General features: G+C 45.7%; 1 protein-coding gene across 5 annotated transcripts in view; it reads right to left on the bottom strand.

Annotated features, from left to right (window-relative positions):
* The window catches only part of KIAA1755 (KIAA1755 ortholog), a 116,133-nt gene that overhangs the window by 44,557 nt on the left and 52,646 nt on the right, over window positions 1-18,930 (bottom strand). For all 5 annotated transcript variants that reach the window (XM_030211577.1, XM_030211578.1, XM_030211579.1 and 2 more), the window contains exons 10-12: window positions 16,588-16,736; window positions 6,847-6,985; window positions 2,877-2,999 (exon numbers count right to left, since the gene is read on the bottom strand). In XM_030211577.1, coding sequence (XP_030067437.1) covers window positions 2,877-2,999; window positions 6,847-6,985; window positions 16,588-16,736 — 411 coding nt within the window. The remainder of the gene's footprint in view (window positions 1-2,876; window positions 3,000-6,846; window positions 6,986-16,587; window positions 16,737-18,930) is intronic.

The raw sequence follows: 18,930 nt of genomic DNA, 5'->3' as shown, positions 1-18,930 counted from the left end.
TTTTATTATACTTAGAGCCACTGCTTAGAACGATCATGAGGGACCCGGATGTTGTGGGGATAAGCATGCCATCGCTGGAGGTCAAGGTGTTGGCTTTTGCTGATGACATCCTTCTGACATTGACTAATCCTGCCTCGTCGGTGCGGCACTTAATGGCGAATCTAGACGAGTTTCGTTTTTTGACAGGGTTTACCTTAAACTATCATAAGTCCTTGGCCCTCCCTATTCAATCGGACGTTAGAATGCAGTGGGAGGGAAAATTCCCCTTTCAATGGGCAAACTCTAGTATTAAATATTTGGGGGTACATATTCCCGCAGATTTAGTGGAACTTTATGAACTTAATATGGGGCCGATAAAGGAACGAGCGGTGGAATCTTTGCAGAGGTGGCAGGCACTTCCGATTACTTTACTGGGACGTATAGCGCTTTACAATATGGTCCTTTTCCCCAAGTGGACTTACATATTTCAAATGTTGCCATTTCATTTGAGGCCCCGAGATGAACAGTGGCTGCGAAAAAAATTGACCCATTTTTTATGGCAGGGAAAGAGGGCCCGTCTGCCATTTTGTAAAGTGCTGTTACCACGCATAAAGGGGGGTTTGGGACTCCTAGACCTAAAATTGTTTTCCCTGGCCAGCAGTATGAGACATCTGTCCGACTGGTTCCGCTCTACAAATTTTTTCTCTTGTACAGAGGCAGAGGTGGCAATTCTGGGAAAAATGCAATTTTCTTATTGGCTCCATGCGCCCTCCAGAGAATTACCGGGGTTGGGTCCCTACCGACCAATCCTTTTGCCCTTGAGAGCCGCATGGAGATGGATGGGCAGGATCCTGAGGGTAGATACCAAGACTTCGGCTTTACTGCCCCTAAAGGGTAATTTGGCTTTTCCGGCGGATGGTGCTTTGGTTCCTTTCCAGAGGTGGGCTAAAATGGGAATTAGGTACTTATTCCATGTGGTAACTGAACAAGGGACATTAAAACCATTTGAGGAATTGAAGAAAGAGTACGGTTTGAGTGTGAATGACTGGTTAGCATATACACAATTACGACACTATGTAAATTCTTTACCGGCAGAATCATTAACTAATGTTTCCTGGGAAAAACTTAATGAAATACTGGGTCTTGAGGCACAGTCACGAGTGCCCCTGAGCTATTTTCATCGTGGTTTGAGGGACTCTTTGCAACAAATTGACTGTCACCGGGTGGCACAAGCCTGGAATGAGGAATTGCAGAGTAATCTATATCCCGAGCAGATTGACAAATGCCTTAAATCTATCACTACAGTCACAGACAATGCTACCTGGTGGGAGCTACAATATAAATTTCTGCTTCGGTTACACGTCTCCCCGCACAGAGCATATAAAGCCAGGCTTCGAAAATTGGACAATTGCCCAAAATGTAATGATATTACGGCTCACTTGGGGCACATGTATTGGACATGTGCGCCGGTTAAAGCCTTTTGGACTGAACTGAGCAAACACATCTCCCAAATTTGGAACTATACTTGGAAACCAACTCCTAAACAACTGTTTGATCTTTTTGAAATACAGCGGCCTGCGCCGGCAGGATTCACAGCATTCTTGAAAAGGACAGTATTAATGGCAAAGCATGTCATATTGCAACTATGGTTGGTAACAGATCAGCCGAGTATAGCACACTGGAGGTCTGCAATGATTCAAGCTTGTGCCATAGAAAAGAAAGGTATAAGAGACTTAAGAGGCTTATTTTCAAAGCACTTAGCCTCCCAAAGTTCCATAGAAACCTATGGAACTTAGCCTCCCAAAGTGCTTTGAAAATATGCCTCTTAGCCTCCAAGAGAGGTGATCAGTTTTGTCACATTTGGTCTCCATTTTGGGACACTCTCACCCCAGTGGCAAGAAGCAAAATCTTGAACTCTTGAAGTGATTTGGGGAGGGGGGGGGGGGTGGGATAGGGATAGAGGGTAGGAGGGGAGGAGGGGGGGAAGAGCTGTGTTCAAAAATGTTAAAAAATTCAGGCAGACCAAATATTATGTTGTATTGTATTTTACATTGTGTGAATTTGTTGAACTGTCTGAATAAAAAGGATGATTCAAAAAAAAAAAAAAAAAAGATAGGACAATTAGAAACCAAAACTACATAACAGTATAAACTAAAATAAACTAAGAACTACTAAACTCAAAACATACAAATTTTCAAAGCTTTACGAAATGAACAATACTGCATCAAATGTTTATTCCATAAACAAACAACTGGAAACTAGCCACCACTCCCTATTAACAACGCAAGAAAACTGGGGAATTGATATGCTAATCCTTGGGGTTACTACGCAAGACATATGTAATGTCAGACAATAGTCATTAAGAAGAAAAATGTTTAAAAATAGTATATGACCAAGGTAAAAACAAACAAACAAACTATAAAAACGAGAGGAAAAAAAACAGACAAAATAAAACATGAAAGAAAGACTAAAAGGTAAGAAAGAGGGATCTTGACATTTAGAAAGTCTAGTTTCTTTTCAAATAATTGTTTTTTTTTTTTTCAAATGATTTTTATAATAGAAAAAAAATACTGCAAAGGATTTGATATTTTTAGCCACAGAGTCTGCAGAATTTTTACACTACACTTCATAGGGCCTCTTTTACAAGGCTGCACTAGCGATTCCTTTGCGGTAAATGAGAGGAATTGAAGCCCATTCAATTGCTAGGAGCTTCCTCTCATTTGTCGCGCGGGAATCGCTAGCACGGCTTGGTAAAAGAAGCCCATAATCTGGTCATTTTGGTCAAGCCTAATCTGTGATTTGTCTCCGTATTTATCATCTTCAAATTATAACCCTACCGATGCTGATTTGCCCGTGGACCGCTCACCCCCATTCTGCGAACAACCCCAATAACATACTGTTGCTTGATTGAAGAACTCAGTGAATTGCTGGTGGGCTCTCTCTATGTTCTCCAACGACCATTCCAAAGTGGCCAGCTGATGTAATTGATTCGCCCCTTCTCTATCCATCCAGTAGATAAGCTAGAAGTAGAAACAAAGAATAACCTGATCAGTGGTATAATGGCAAAATGTGTCTGAAACAGTGGCGTAGCTACGTGGGGCCACGGGGGCCTGGGCCCCCGTACATTTGGGCCTGGACCCCCCTGCTGACAAACCTCTCGACCCCCCCTCCTGCCGCCAACCCTCCCCCGCCGCCGTCAGCTACCTTTGCTGGCGGGGGACCCCAATCCCCGCCAGCCGAGGTCCTCTTCTTCCCGCGAAGGCTTCGTTCTGTTTCTGATGTCCTGCAGGGAAGGGGGGTCGAGAGGGTCGTCGGCAGGGGTCGTCAAAGTTGGTGGTCGGCAATGGCAATGGCAATGGCAGGGGGGTCGGCGGTGGTGGCACCGGCGGCAGTGGGTCGGTGGCGCCGGGGTGTGGCTAAAATGTGCCCCCTCACCTCGGATTCTGGACCCCCCTCCCACCGAAGTCTGTCTATGCCCCTGGTTTAAAGGAAGTTAGCACATGTCCAATTTCACTTGCAAATAAATTTTCAGGCTCTATCCATTGGGTCAGTAGGGTTAACCTAGATAGCTGCTGGTCACTGGTATGATCTGAGTCGCAGAGCAACCATCTACAGTTTTTAATCCTATAGAAATTAAGGGCCCTTTTTACTAAGCTGCAGTAGAAGGAGCCCTGCGCTAGCAGCGGTGGCCGTTTATGCCAGGCAAGCGCTAGGGCCCCTATTACCGCGGCAAGTAAAAATGGCCAAAAATGAAATGGCCGATCAGTAAATTCACACTTGCTGTGAGGCCATTTTGAGGGGCAGCACTAACTCCTGCACTAACCCGGCGATAACCGAGCAGTGTGCGGCGAGGCCTGATTCCCGCCAGATAACCCCCCTGTGGAAATATTTTTCAAATATTTCCACTAGAACCAGAAATGCCATGCGCTGGGGGGTGGAACTATCGGCAGCGCCCACTTTGGGTTGGCGGTAGTTCCAGATTGCCGCACGGCAAGCCCGCGGTGGGTGAGTTTACCGCTGCTTAGTAAAAGGGCCCCTCGGAGATTTCATTGCAGGACTGTTTCATTTTCGTGTAGACTATTTCAAAAAATATGCATTAAAAAAAGCACATATTAACATGAAATAGTGCATGCTAAGTGTAAGCTAAAATGTTTAGTCCGTACTAATTTTACTGCATTCTAAAACTTTTAGCACTCAGTAAAACAAAACAAAGTGAAGATGCCTTTGAACAGTGAATTTTGGGAAGATAACAGAAAAGACTCCACCTTCCTACGGCAGACTTCTGGGAGATGAGCAGTGTGCAAGGGTCGCACGTAAATTTGGGCGCATCCATTTGCACCAACAAAAAGGGAGTGTAAATGCCCATATCTAAATCTACAAGTGGTACCCACTATAATTCAGTGCGTAACTCGAGTCCGTGCCCATGCTCTGCCTGTGCCCATGACCTTCCCAGTTCCACGCCCACTTTTTTGAGCCACGTGTAAAATTTAGGCAAAGGTTTATGCATGTACATAACAATTAAATCAAATTAATGCCAATAATTGCTTGTTAAAAAGCCAATTATTGGCACTGGGTCCTTTTACTAAGGTGCACTGAAAAATGGCCTGCGCTGGTGTAGACATGTGTATTGGATGCGCACTGGACCATTTTTCAGCGCGCCTGCAAAAAAGGCCTTTTTTTAAAACAAAAATGGATGTGCGGTAAAATAAAAATCAGTGCGCGTCCATTTTGGGCCCGAGACCTTACCACCACCCATTGACTTAGCAGTAAGGTCTCACGCGTTAACTGGGCGGTAATCACCAGCGCGTGTACACTGCTGATTACCGCCTGGTTAGCACCACATGGTAGAAAATAGAAATTATTTTCTGACGAGCATTTTGGACGCGTGTAGAAATTAGAATTACTGCCAGGGATACGCGGTAGCCGGGCGGTAGTTGTAATTTAACGTGCGTTCTACACGCATAGGCACCTACGCAGCTTAGTAAAAGGGACCCACTATTTGGCACGTCATTCAATTAAACTGCAGTGTACGTGGATCCAGCACACATATATTCTCTGTGTCCTTATGCGTATTTTACAAAAGGATCCATGTTCAGCAGGCTTTTTATCAAATACCTTGCCAACTGTGAACGCCCCGACTTGGAAGTCCCTTTTCTGACCTAAACAATCTAAAAAAATTGGTCTTTTTATCTAACAGCTTAGATTATTTATAATGTCTTCTGAGAACCAAATGCTCCCCCTACATCTGAAAGGGATAAAAACCCCACCCAATCCAAAATGAACATAAATAAACCTCTCTCTTGTTAATCCTTTCCCATATTCTTCAAAAACAAGAAATATTATAGCAGTAGACATGTTCCATTAAAATGTCCTTTGAATTTGCTGGACCCTTCGTAAGCAGCGATACTTTTTACTTTACCAGTGAAACAGAGGTTGTCATGCCTCAGACAGTGAGACCTTTGTAAGGTTATATATCTCAACGAGACCAATACAGGTACTGTAACACTGCAGTTAGATTTTTGCCACTTACCGTATTTTTTGGACTATAAGACGCACCGGACCATAAGACGCACCTAGGTTTTAGAGGAGGGAAATAGGAAACATTTTTTTTTCCTTTTTCCCAACTCTAAAACCTAGGTGCTCCGGTGCGTCTTGTCCAAATCCCTCCCTCCGAGTTCGGGATCGCCCTCCCCCTGGCCCTGTCACCACTTCTCCCTACTCACGCGATCTTCCCTGGTGGTCTCGTGACGTCGGGGCAGGAAAGAGCCCCCTCTTTCCTGCCCAGCGCACTGCTCTCCATCCTCCTGTATGCATTGCTGCCTGACGGTCTCGGCGAGATTCAAAATGGCCGCCAAGAATTGAAGTCTCGGCGGCCATTTTGAATCTCGCCGAGACCATCAGGCTGCATACAGGAGGATGGAGAGCAGCGCGCTGGGCAGGAAAGAGGGGGCTCTTTCCTGCCCCGACGTCACTAGACCACCAGGGAAGATTGCGTGAGTAGGGAGAAGTGGTGACAGGGCCGGGGGGGGAGGGCGGGAGGGAGCGCAATCCCGAACTCGGAGGGAGGGAGGGAGGGAAATCTCTACCTTCGGACTATAAGACACACCCCCCATTTTCCTCCCAAATTTGGGGGGGGAAAAGTGCGTCTTATAGTCCGAAAAATACGGTATTTCTCTAGGCAGCAATGCCAAGTTGCCCAGTTCCAGCCAGAAGAACTCAGGACTATTTTTAAAAAATCAACATTTTTTTGATGCAAGCTACAATTCGACTTTGGTATAGCAAGAACATAGCGCAGTGATGAATCTGTCTGTATTGGTTTTGTTATCTCCTTGTATATGTTAGTAATTGACACGTTTTATTTTTTATTATGCATGTTTATTTGTACTCCGCAAACCAAAAAAAAAAGTGGAAGAAGCCAACCTAAATGTCCAGGATGACCAACGTTTATTCTCTAAAATAAATGCTGATGGGGTTAACACGGGCCGTCTTTCGACAAACACAGTCTTCGTCAAGGGTATCTCTCAAAACAGCAAGCAACGCGTTGTTGTGTTCATGTCACCGCAACACCATGCTTTTCCAGCCAGAAGGCGCCGCAGCCCTTCGGGAACTGAGGGATGTTGCCCAGACACTCGCTCTCTCCACGGGGTTCCGGATCACCAAGAGCAGGCAGCACCGCCGGCCACCTCCTGGTTTCCTTCCCTTTCCTCCCTGCAGGGAAACCAGGAGGTGGGCAGTGGTGCTGCCTGCTGTTGGTGATCCTTGAGCCACACAGAATCCATGGTAGAGTTAGGACTAATTCCCAGTCCCGAGGAATATGAAGCTAATTCCTCTTCCCAGAGGTACTGAGACCCTGAAGTATATCTTTACCTTGTTGAATTCACATTCCAGTTCTCTGATTTTCAGAAGTGACTCCAGCTGCTCTAGGCTCTTGTTCGACTTCGTTACTAATGCGTGAACTTTCTCTTCCATCTGGTTATACAGGGCCACAGCTGAGTCCACGGCATTCCTGAAACAAGATCCCAGGTGAGAGTCATTTCAATAGGTCTTTCCTATGTTCAACTACTTTTATCATTTATTTACAGTAGCTTGATATGCCGCCTTAACTAACAAGTAGACCTAGGCGGTTTACAAATCTAGTACAATAATAATAAATATATAATAGATCAAAAAAGGAACTACAATGTTCCGACAGGAAAGTGGTCTACACACATACAGATAGAACCAATATATATCCATTTCGGGGGAAAAGCAAAGAAAGCGGAAAGGGTACTGAAGAGTGAAAGGAGAGGGGGTGGGATTCAAAGCAGCAGCAAGAACCCACAAGCAACTAACTTGAAAGATTAAAAGCCTGATGGAAGAGCCAGGCCTAGTGGAGGGGTAGCCTAGTGGTTAGTGCAGTGGACTTTGATTTTGGGGAACTGGGTACGATTCCCACTGCAGCTCCTTGTGACTCTGGGCAAGTCACTTAACCCTCCATTGCCCTGGTACAAAATAAGTACCTGAATATATGCAAACCACTTTGAATGTAGTTGCAAAAACCTCAGAAAGGCGGTAGGTATATCAAGTCCCATTTCCCTTTCCCTTATGACATCACAATATCAGAAGTTAGCCAAGTATCGGGCAATTATGCCATTGTGACATCACTGATGAGGTTGGCTCTTATTGGTGGAATGAGTGGAGGAGTAGCCTAGTGGTTAGTGCAGTGGACTTTGATCCTGGGGAACTGAGTTCAATTCCCACTGCAGCTCCTTGTGACTCTGGGCAAGTCACTTAACCCTCCATTGCCCCTGTTACAAAATAAGTACCTGAATATATATAAACCGCTTTGAATGTAGTTGCAAAAACCTCAGAAAGGCAGTACATCAAGTCACAGTTCCCTTTCCCTTATGACATCACAATATCAGAAGTGAGCCAAGTATTGGGCAATCAAGCCATTGTGACATCACTGATGAGGTTGGCTCTTATTGGTGGAATGAGGGAAGGAGTAGCCTAGTGGTTAGTGCAGCGGACTTTGATCCTGGGGAACTGAGTTCAATTCCTACTGCAGCTCCTTGTGACTCTGGGCAAGTCACTTAACCCTCCATTGCCCTGGTACAAAATAAGTACCTGAATATATGCAAACCACTTTGAATGTAGTTGCAAAAACCTCAGAAAGGCGGTATATCAAGTCCCATTTCCCTTTCCCTTATGACATCACAATATCAGAAGTTAGCCAAGTATCGGGCAATTATGCCATTGTGACATCACTGATGAGGTTGGCTCTTATTGGTGGAATGAGTGGAGGAGTAGCCTAGTGGTTAGTGCAGTGGACTTTGATCCTGGGGAACTGAGTTCAATTCCCACTGCAGCTCCTTGTGACTCTGGGCAAGTCACTTAACCCTCCATTGCCCCTGGTACAAAATAAGTACCTGAATAGATGTAAACTGCATTGAATGTAGTTGCAAAAACCTCAGAAAAGCGGTCTATCAAGTCCCATTTCCCTTCCCCTAAATAGATTCCAAGTGCCAATTGTATCCATTCCAATTAGCTAAACTGGACAACAGCGCCATCTAATGGACAGATATGAAAACCTTCAGCTATTTTGATTCCATTTAGGTGTTTTTTTTTCTTTAAACACAAGATATCACAATAAAATCCTTCTATAAGAATGCATGTAAATAACCAGAATACCAATGTATGCCCAGATGTGCAAGAAAGCCAGAAGATCAATATCACAACAAAAAGATTTTATTGAAGATACCGTGTATGAACAAATCGCCCGACACAGGCTGTGTTGTGCATCCATACACACGTTAATGCCAATATTCTAGCTCTGCACTACTCTATGAAATGGAGTTTGAAGGTGGGCCAAGAACATGCACACCAGCTCTATGGTTGGCATTTAAGTGCCCATGCCTAAAATATATCTATGTACAAACCATACACTAATCTACTATAATAAAACGCACCTCCAACGTTCTGAAGCTGACTTCGTGGCTTCACTGAAGGGTTCGTAACGGTGTCACATCTCTCTATGCCCCGCCCTCGCATCAAAACGAGATGACGTCGCAAAACGTGATGGCATCGAGGGCGGGGAATCTGAAGGCAGGATTGGTGAGGGAACGAAATCGAAGGCTGGAGATGGACAGGCTACAGAAGTCAATAAGTTATGACGTCGAGGACGGGTAAGCAGAAAGCACGAGGACTGAGGGAATGAAATCGAAGGATAGAGACGGCCAGAGCTTTCAATAACGCCGCCACTTCGACGGACCTAATCAGGGGACAGATGACAATCGCTGGGTGGCTGGAGGGGGGGGGGGTCAGGTGACAGAGGAGAATCGCAGGGTGGCTGTAGGGGGGCCAGGGGACAGAGGACAATCGTTGGATGGCTCGAGGGGGGCAGGGGAGACAGGAGAATCGCTGGATGGCTGAAGGGGGGCAGGGGACAGAGCATAATCGCTGGGTGGCTGAAGGGGGGGCAGAGGAGAATCACTGGATGGCTCGAGGGGGGCAGGGGAGACAGGAGAATCATTGGATGGCTGAAGGGGGGGCAGGGGAGAGAGCATAATCGCTGGGTGGCTGAAGGGGGGGGGCAGGGGACAGAGGATAATCACTGGGTGGCTGGAGGGGGGCCAGGGTACAGAGGAGAATTGCTGGATGGCTCGGGGTGGGCAGTGGAGAGAGGAGAATCGCTGGGTGGCTGCAGGGGGGGAGGGGGTCCTGAGACCTGACAGGGGGCGAGGGGATCCTGAGACCAGAGGGGAGGGGATCCTGAGACCAGAGGGGAGGGGGAGGGGTCCCCACACCACAGATGGAGGGGGAGGAGGTATCTCTGTCACACACACACTCTCTAGCTCACAGTCAGTCAACATTTTCTCTGTTTCTACGTTAAATCACCTTTATATATTATAAGTCCAGCCAAGCTGATATGATCCAGCCTTCAGGAACAGATCCACAGCTTACTTTTCAGTAACACTTAGGGACGGATAAGGACAGAAAATGAGGAAAGAGTGTCAGACGGCCGCACCTCACATATTTCCCAGCTAAGCAAATAATCCTCAGACAAAACGTATGTGCAAAATAAACAAAACAAGAGCAGACTAGAACTCAGAAACTAGCTGGTGCAGACACATACAACAGACAACTGTTAGCTCTGCTCTAGGACTGACACATGCATTTATGTATTTTATTTTTTTTTTTATTTACATTTGTACCCCGTGCTTTCCCACTCATGGCAGGCTCAATGCGGCGGACAATGGAGGGTTAAGTGACTTGCCCAGAGTCACAAGGAGCTGCCTGTGCCTGAAGTGGGAATCGAACTCAGTTCCTCAGTTCCCCAGGACCAAAGTCCACCACCCTAACCACTAGGCCACTCCTCCACTGTTGCTACTATTTGAGATCACCAATGTAGCCGTGCAGGCTTCTGCTTCTGTGAGTCTGACGTCCTGCACGTATGTGCAGGACGTCAGACTCACAGAAACAGAAGCCTGCGCAGCCTTCTACATGGAATGTTGCTAGTGGAATAGCAACATTCCATGTAGAATCTCCAATAGTAGCAACATTCCATGTAGAATCTCCAATAGTATCTATTTTATTTTTGTTACATTTGTACCCTGCGCTTTCCCACTCATGGCAGGCTCAATGCGGCTTACATGGGGCAATGGAGGGTTAAGTGACCTGCCCAGAGTCACAAGGAGCTGCCTGTGCCGGGAATTGAACTCAGTTCCTCAGGACCAAAGTCCACCACCCTAAGCACTAGGCCACTCCTCCACTCCACTGTATAGCCAGATGCCTCTCAAAAATAGCTACTATTACCTGGTATCAAACGAAGACTAAGGGGCCTTAGAAAGTGTTCTGTTGACATACTACCTGCTTGATACAATGGCGCATTCATTCCATCTTAGAGGTATGCAGGCCAAAAATGTTTTTCTTGCCATTTATGGAGTTTTTCATTTTATTTAGGGTTTTACCACTTTTTCTTTTGTTTGCTTTGGAGGTCATGTATTCAATAGTGCATATTATCGCTCAACAGTGTGCCCTACTGCGCCATAATCTACTGTGCTCTGCATAGCTGCGGTGGTTCTAATACTTTTCGCTTTTGCCTCTTGCGGGTGCTGTGCATGGCCGAGGTCCAGCACTCACTAGGGGGACACTCTGGTTAATTGCTCCTGGCTGTTCCAGGTGTGGAGTGGCCATGGCGGGGTCCGGGACTGGAGCATCAACTGCTCACAGTTGGGTCCCGTGAAAAAAAAATGTTTGTTCATCTTGACAAACTTGATGTGGCTCAGGATGACCTGGAGAGTTTTTACAACCAAAGCTTTGAAGTTGCCATTAATGACTACAAATGGTTTGCTTTTTTAAAGTATAAACAGCAAGGTGAAATTGTGACACATTACTGCCATGAGACACTTCCTGGTTGGGTGCATGATGTACTGGGTTGTAAGTGAGCGTGTTTCTTTGGACATTAAGTTTCATCTTCCCTTCCCTGCTGATGACTCCCAAATCTACCTTTCTACCCCTGATATCTCACCTTGCATCCAAACCAAAGTTTCAGCGTGCTTGTCTGACATTGCTGTCTGGATGTCTCAACGCCACCTGAAATTAAACATGACCAAAACCGAGCGTCTCATTTTCCCCCCCAAACCCACGTCCCCGCTCCCCCCCATTTTCTATTTCTGTTGATGGCTCTCTCATTCTCCCTGTCTCCTCAGCTCGAAACCTTGGGGTCATCTTTGACTCTTCTCTCTCCTTCTCTGCTCATATCCAGCAGACCGCCAAGACCTGTCGTTTCTTTCTTTACAACATTCGTAAAATCCGCCCCTTTCTTTCCGAGCACTCTACCAAAACCCTCATCCACACCCTTGTCACCTCTCGTTTAGACTACTGCAATCTGCTTCTTGCTGGCCTCCCACTTAGTCACCTCTCCCCTCTCCAGTCGGTTCAAAACTCTGCTGCCCGTCTCATCTTCCGCCAGGGTCGCTTTACTCATACTACCCCTCTCCTCAAGACCCTTCACTGGCTCCCTATCCGTTTTCGCATCCTGTTCAAACTTCTTCTACTAACCTATAAATGTATTCACTCTGCTGCTCCCCAGTATCTCTCCACACTCGTCCTTCCCTACACCCCTTCCCGTGCACTCCGCTCCATGGATAAATCCTTCTTATCTGTTCCTTTCTCCACTACTGCCAACTCCAGACTTCGCGCCTTCTGTCTCGCTGCACCCTACGCCTGGAATAAACTTCCTGAGCCCCTACGTCTTGCCCTATCCTTGGCCACCTTTAAATCTAGATTGAAAGCCCACCTCTTTAACATTGCTTTTGACTCGTAACCACTTGTAACCACTCGCCTCCACCTACCCTCCTCTCTTCCTTCCCGTTCACATTAATTGATTTGATTTGCTTACTTTATTTATTTTTTGTCTATTAGATTGTAAGCTCTTTGAGCAGGGACTGTCTTTCTTCTATGTTTGTGCAGCGCTGCGTATGCCTTGTAGCGCTATAGAAATGCTAAATAGTAGTAGTAGTTCTTATGGTGGTTTGCATACAGTATCGGTCCACAAACATCAGAAAGGATTATCAAGGAGGCCAAGTTTCTACAACACAGACTTCGTGAATGCTATCAATGCAGTTCAGACATCTTGGATTTTGATCTACCTTCCTTTGGTATTGGGAATCCATTATAAGAAAATCTTAGAAAATTCAGTTTGCTACAGATCTATTCAAGCCTGGTGCTCTTTTCCTAAGGAGCTAAGAAATTCACTCTTATTGTGCCTTTTGGAAATGTTTACAGACATTTTTATTTAAAAAGTATGTACTACCCAAATGACCCAGATTGATTCCTATGAACCTATCTATCCATCACACATCTGGGAGACAACGATAATGACCTAGACTACATCTCCCCTGCCTATCCCTTGCTCTATCCCCTTTCGCCTCACCGACCCCTCCCCTAATGCTCACCTACCCTTGCTCTCACCTCTCCTACTCCCTTCACTCTTGCCCATCCCCTTCCACCTCATCTACCCCTCCAACTGCTCACTTACCCTTGCTCATCCTTCTCCTACTCCCCTCATCCTTGCATCTCTACATTCTCATTTCTTTTGTTACTCCGATAACACCCAACTTATTTCTCTTCAATACTTTATCAATAGAAATCAAACAAAATAAAACATGGAAAAGAAAATAAGATAATACCTTTTTTATTGGACATAACTTAATACATTTCTTGATTAGCTTTCGAAGGTTGCCCTTCTTCGTCAGATCGGAAATAAGCAAATGTGCTAGCTGACAGTGTATATAAGTGAAAACATTCAAGCATTACTATGACAGTCTGACAGGGTGGGAGGATGGGGGTGGGTAGGAGGTATGCATGGGGACATCAAAGCATATCATTGATATTCTAACAGGATGGGTGTGGATAGGTGAGGGGAGAGTGATCAACAGAGAAATACAGCTTTATGGTTTATAATGGGCTAGGAACCCCAGATCCTTGTTAAGTCCTTTCTGTTGGGTGTTAAAATATTCAATCATTCTGACCCCGGTGGGACAGCACTTCACAGAACCAGGACACTGTACCAGTGATTTCACAGTGAGAATACTGAAAGGTAACTTTAAAACCATACAAGAATGTTAAGACCTTTGAAGTCAGAATGATTGAATATTTTAACACCCAACAGAAAGGACTTAACAAGAATCTGGGGTTCCCAGCCCATTATAAACCATAAAGCTGTATGTCTCTGTTGATCACCCTCCCCTCACCTATCTACACCTATCCTGTTAGAATATCAATGATATGCTTTGATGTCCCCATGCATACCTCCGACCCACCCCCATCCTCCCACCCTGTCAGACTGTCATAGTAATGCTTGAATGTTTTCACTTATATACACTGTCAGCTAGCACATTTGCTTATTTCCGATCTGAGGAAGAAGGGCAACCTTCGAAAGCTAATCAAGAAATGTGTTAAGTTATGTCCAATAAAAAAGGTATCATCTTATTTTCTTTTCCATGTTTTATTTTGTTTGATTTCTATTGATAACCTTAAGAGTGGACTAACACGGCCACCACACTCCTCTTCAATACTTTGTAATCCCAATTACTATGTAAGCAGCATTGAACCTGCTTTGAGTGGGAAAGCGTGGGGTACAAATGTAATAAATAAATAAATAAATAAATACTGTAAACATTTTCTTTTATGTAAATACTTATTGGGGGAAAAAATTGTACAAACGGTGCTCAAAATTCGGCACCAGAAAACACTGGCACTAAGCGTAATTCTGTAAAGAGTAGGTGCCCTTTATAGAAAGACTAGACTTTGAGCCCGTAAAAACGGGCTATTATAGGAAGGGGGGGGGGGGTTGAAAGGCCCGCCCCCACCGCCGAGTTCGCCGCTGCCCCTCCCCCTCCGAGTTCGCGCCCCCCCCCACCGAGCCGTCACCACCCACCTTCCTCCCGGCCGGGCCCTCGCTCCGCTATTGAAACAGCGAGGGTCCGGGAACGCAGCACTGAGCTCTGCTGAGCTGCCGACATCAGCCTTCGTTCTTCTTCTCTGCCTGTCCTGCCCTCGTGTGACGTAACGTTGTCGAGGGCGGGACAGAGGCAGAGAAGAAGAAGGAAGGGCGATGTCGGCAGCTCAGCAGAGCTCAGTGCTGCGTTCCCGGACCCTCGCTGTTTCAATAGTGGAGCGAGGGCCCGACCGGGTAGAAGGTGGGTGGCGGCGGCGACTCGGGTGGGGGGAGCGTTAGACGGCGGTGTCCCTCCCTCAGCAATGCACAATACAGACCCTCTGTGTTCCGCCCCCCCGTCATCACGTATTGACGTGGGGGCGGGGCAGAGAAGGTCTCTACTGCGCATTTGCGAGTGAGTACGGTCACTCGCCGTTTATATGTTTGATACGTAGGGGGTCTTTTACAAAGGCACACTAGAGTTTTTAGTGCATGCTAATGATTTAAGCGTGCTAAACACTACAGATACCCATAGGAATATATGGACATCTCTAATGTTTAGCGCACGCTTATTTTTACAGCATGCTAAAAACGCTAGTGCGCCTTTGTAAAAAGGGGACCTCGGTGCTGGTTTCTGCGCCTAAATTTAGGTTCCAGACGTACGCCTGCTGAAACCTGGTGTACATGCTGTTACCCAAGTCAGGCGCGCTGAGGCCATATTCTATACCTATGCGTGGAACTTTTTGGAATGCCCCTAACATGCTCGTGGCGACGCCCCCTTTTGAGTTACACACTAGAAGAGTTAGGCGCCATGCCTTGTAGATGCACCCGCAAATTTTAATGGGTGCCAACTGACTTCAATAATTGATTGTTAACACTCTATCACTGATGTTAACTGATACATTAGCCAATTAATTTGCACGCATATCTTGAGTGATCTAAGTGCCACATATGGAATCTGGGGGATTATGTGTAATCTGCTTTGATCCATTTTGGGAGTTAGCGGAATATAAGTGACACACTATATTGCATTACTTTACATTATCGTTCCGTAGTGCACCTATAGATAAATAGTGCTCACTACTGATGACAAAGGACAAACCTGAAATTTGGGGGGGGGTTCCTGTCATTTCAGTTTAAAAGCAAGAAACAACATGCGATATGTCATTTCAAATGAACACACATCTCCCACGCATGTACATGCTGGTCCTACACGTTGCTCAGATGATGTGGTTTCCTACATATGTATCACCAGGGGTGTATCTGCGTGGGGCCACGGGGGCCTGGGCCCCCGCAGATTTCGCCCTGGACCCCCCTCCCGCCGTCAACTCTCCCCCGCCGAGGTCCGCTTCCTCCTGCTGCTGCCTTTAAACATATTCCTTCAACTGGCGGGGGACCCAACCCCCGCCAGCCGAGCCGAGGTCTTTTAAGTTCTTCTTCGTCCTCCGTGCTGTTCAGACTCTGGTTCTGTGAGTCTGACGTCCTGCACGTACAACGTGCAGCGACATCAGACTCCGAAACTGGATTCAGCAGCTTTGAATAGCACGGAGGATGAAGAAGAACTTGAAAGACCTCGGCTCGGCTGGCGGGGGTTGGGGTCCCCCGCCAGCTGAAGGAATATTTTTAAAGGCAGCGGCAGGAGGAAGCGGACCTCGGCTGGCGGGGGTTGGGGTCCCCCGCCAGCTGAAGGAATATTTTAAAGGCAGCAGCAGGAGGAAGCGGACCTCAGCTGGCGGGGGTTGGGGTCCCCTGCCAGCTGAAGGAATATTTTTAAAGGCAGTGGCAGGAGGAAGCGGACCTCGGCTGGGGGGGGGGGTTGGGGTCCCCTGCCAGCAAAGGTAGGTGACGACGGCAGGGGGGGGGGGTCGGCAATGGCAGAGGCGGGGGGGGGGGGGGGGCTATAATGTGCCCCCTCACTCTGGCTCTGGCCCCCCCTACAGCCGAAGTTCAGATACACCTCTGTGTATCACCACTGGATTGAAGGAGAAATAGAAAGGGAGATGCCAGGAACACACAGGAGTGAAAAAGTGAAAAAAAAAAAAAAGATCTTATAGAGGAGGAGGGGTTGTCAGTCTGCAGTCATCTTTTTCAACCTCTACATAATTATCCAGGTGTTTTCTTTTATGACCAGCTACCTAAGGAAGATGGATAGTACTTATCCTAGCTTTAACAACTTATCTTCATACCTAACATCCTCTGAGAAACTCAGATGTGATGCTTCCTTTCTGAGCCTGGCTAAGGTAGCTCCTCCCTCTCTTTGCAGGCTGACCAATTGGGTGTCATTAAGAACAGTCTTCATCATGTCACGGTACTTGCTGATGCGTTCAGCTGCCTCCTGGAAGATGATGAAATGAATATTACTTTCACTCTTATCCTATTACACAGTTTTTTTTCTTTTAAAATGAAAATACTATTACTTCTACTACTAACACTTATCTCCAGAGAGAGAGAGAGAGAGAGAGGAGATGGGTGCATGGCAGGGAGAGAGGAGCGGGGGAGATGCTGGACTATGTGGGGGAAGCGGAACGACAGGAAAGATGTTGGGGTGGGATGGAAGAAAGAGCAGAGAAGTTGGGCATATAGAGAAATAGAGAGGTAGATACTGGGCACAGGTGGAGTACAGGGGCACAGAAGTGAGATGATATGCATGGGGAAACATAGGGACACAGAGAGGGGAGATACTGGTAATAGGGACAGACAGGGATAGAGAAAGGGGAACATAAGGGAACAGATATGTTCCTGATTATGGAGATAAGCCAAGGAGTAGGGTAAATTGGCTCTTTCAAAAGACCAAGGGAGATGGTAATTCAAAAAGGTGATCTTTATCGGCCAGCTCAAAGGACTCGACACAGCTGCCTCAGAAGTCTATAATGACATATATAACACTAGCATAAACATATGTCTCATGAAAATTAAAAATACATAAAGTATGGATAAATTTTAAAAAACATAATGAGAAATATAATATTTAAGAATTATTTGTAAAACGGAGAGACATGAAATGAAAGGGTCGGCCACAAAGCTTAGGACTTTAAATCAGGCATGGATGTTTGTTTAAAAATACCATCTTGGAAGCCCAGACTAGATGTATTCCACGTATTAACAAAGGTGGAAAGAAGAGAAAAACAACAGCCAGCGTGGTTAAAACGTGAAGTGAAAGAGGCTATTAGAGCCAACAGAACATTCTTCAAAGAATGGGAAAAGGATCCAAATGAAGAAAATAAGAAGCAACGTAAGCAGTGTCAAGTTAGATGCAAAGAACTGATAAAGAAGCCTATAAAAGAATATGACGAAAAGCTTGCCGATGAGACAAAAACCTCAAAGTAACACCTTTTTTCAGGTATATCAAAAGCAGAAAGCCTATGAGGAAATCCATGGGACCATTAGATCATTAAGGAGCAAAAGGGGCACTCAGGAAGGACAAGGCCATAGCGGACAAATAAATGAATTCGTTGCTTCGGTCTTTACGGAAGAAGATGTAAGAGATCTACCTGTACCAGAAATAGTTTTCAAGGATGATGATGTGGAGAAACTGAAAGAAATCTTGGTGAACCTGGAAGATGTACTGAGCCAAACTGACAAGTTAAAGAGTGATAAATCACCTGGACCGGATGACATACACCCCAGGGTACTGAAAGAACTTAAACATGAAATTGCTGATCTGTTGTTAGTGATCTGTAACCTGTCGTTAAAGTCATCCATAGTACCTGAAGATTGCAGGGTGGCCAATGTAACGCCGTTTTTTAAAATGGGTTCCAGGGGTGATCTGGGAAACTACAGCCTGACCAGACCTGGAGAAAATAGTGGAAACTATTGTAAAGAATACAATTACGGAACACATAGACAAACATGGTTTAATGGGACAGAGTCAGCATGGGTTCAGCCAAGGGAAGTCTTACCTCAACAATTTGTTTCATTTCTTTGAAAACGTGAATAAACATGTGGATAAAGGTGAGCCGGTTGATGTAGTGTATCTGTACTTTCAGAAAGCTTTTGACAAAGTCCTCATGAGAGACTCTTGAGAAATTTTTTAAAAGTTATGGGATAGGAGGCAATGCCCTTGTGTGGATTAGGAATTGGTTATTGGACAGAAAACAAAGGGTAGGGTTAAATAGCCATTTTTCTCAATGGAGGAGGGTGCATAGTGGAGTGCCACAGGGGTCTGTACTGGGACCGGTGTTATTTAACATATTTATAAATGATCTGGAAAACAAAATGTATGAAGTAATTACATTTGCAGATGACACAAAACTACTCAAACTGTCAAAACACCTGCGAATTGTGAAAAATTGCAGGAAGACCTTAGGAAACTGGAAGACTGGACATCCAAATGGCAGATCAGATGAAATTTAATGTGGACAAATGCAAAATGATGCACATTGGGAAGAGAAATCTGAATCACAGTTACCTGATGCTAGGGTTCACCCTAGGAGTTAGCACTCAAGAAAAAGATCTAAGTGTCATTGTAGACAATACGCTGAAATCTTGTACCCAGTGTACATCATCGTCCAAAAAAGCAAACAGAATGC

Source organism: Microcaecilia unicolor, chromosome 8, assembly GCF_901765095.1.
Source record: "Microcaecilia unicolor chromosome 8, aMicUni1.1, whole genome shotgun sequence".
Lineage (NCBI taxonomy): Eukaryota > Metazoa > Chordata > Amphibia > Gymnophiona > Siphonopidae > Microcaecilia > Microcaecilia unicolor.
The sequence above is the reverse complement of the archived record's forward strand: the minus strand, read 5'-3'. Positions and strand labels throughout refer to the sequence as shown.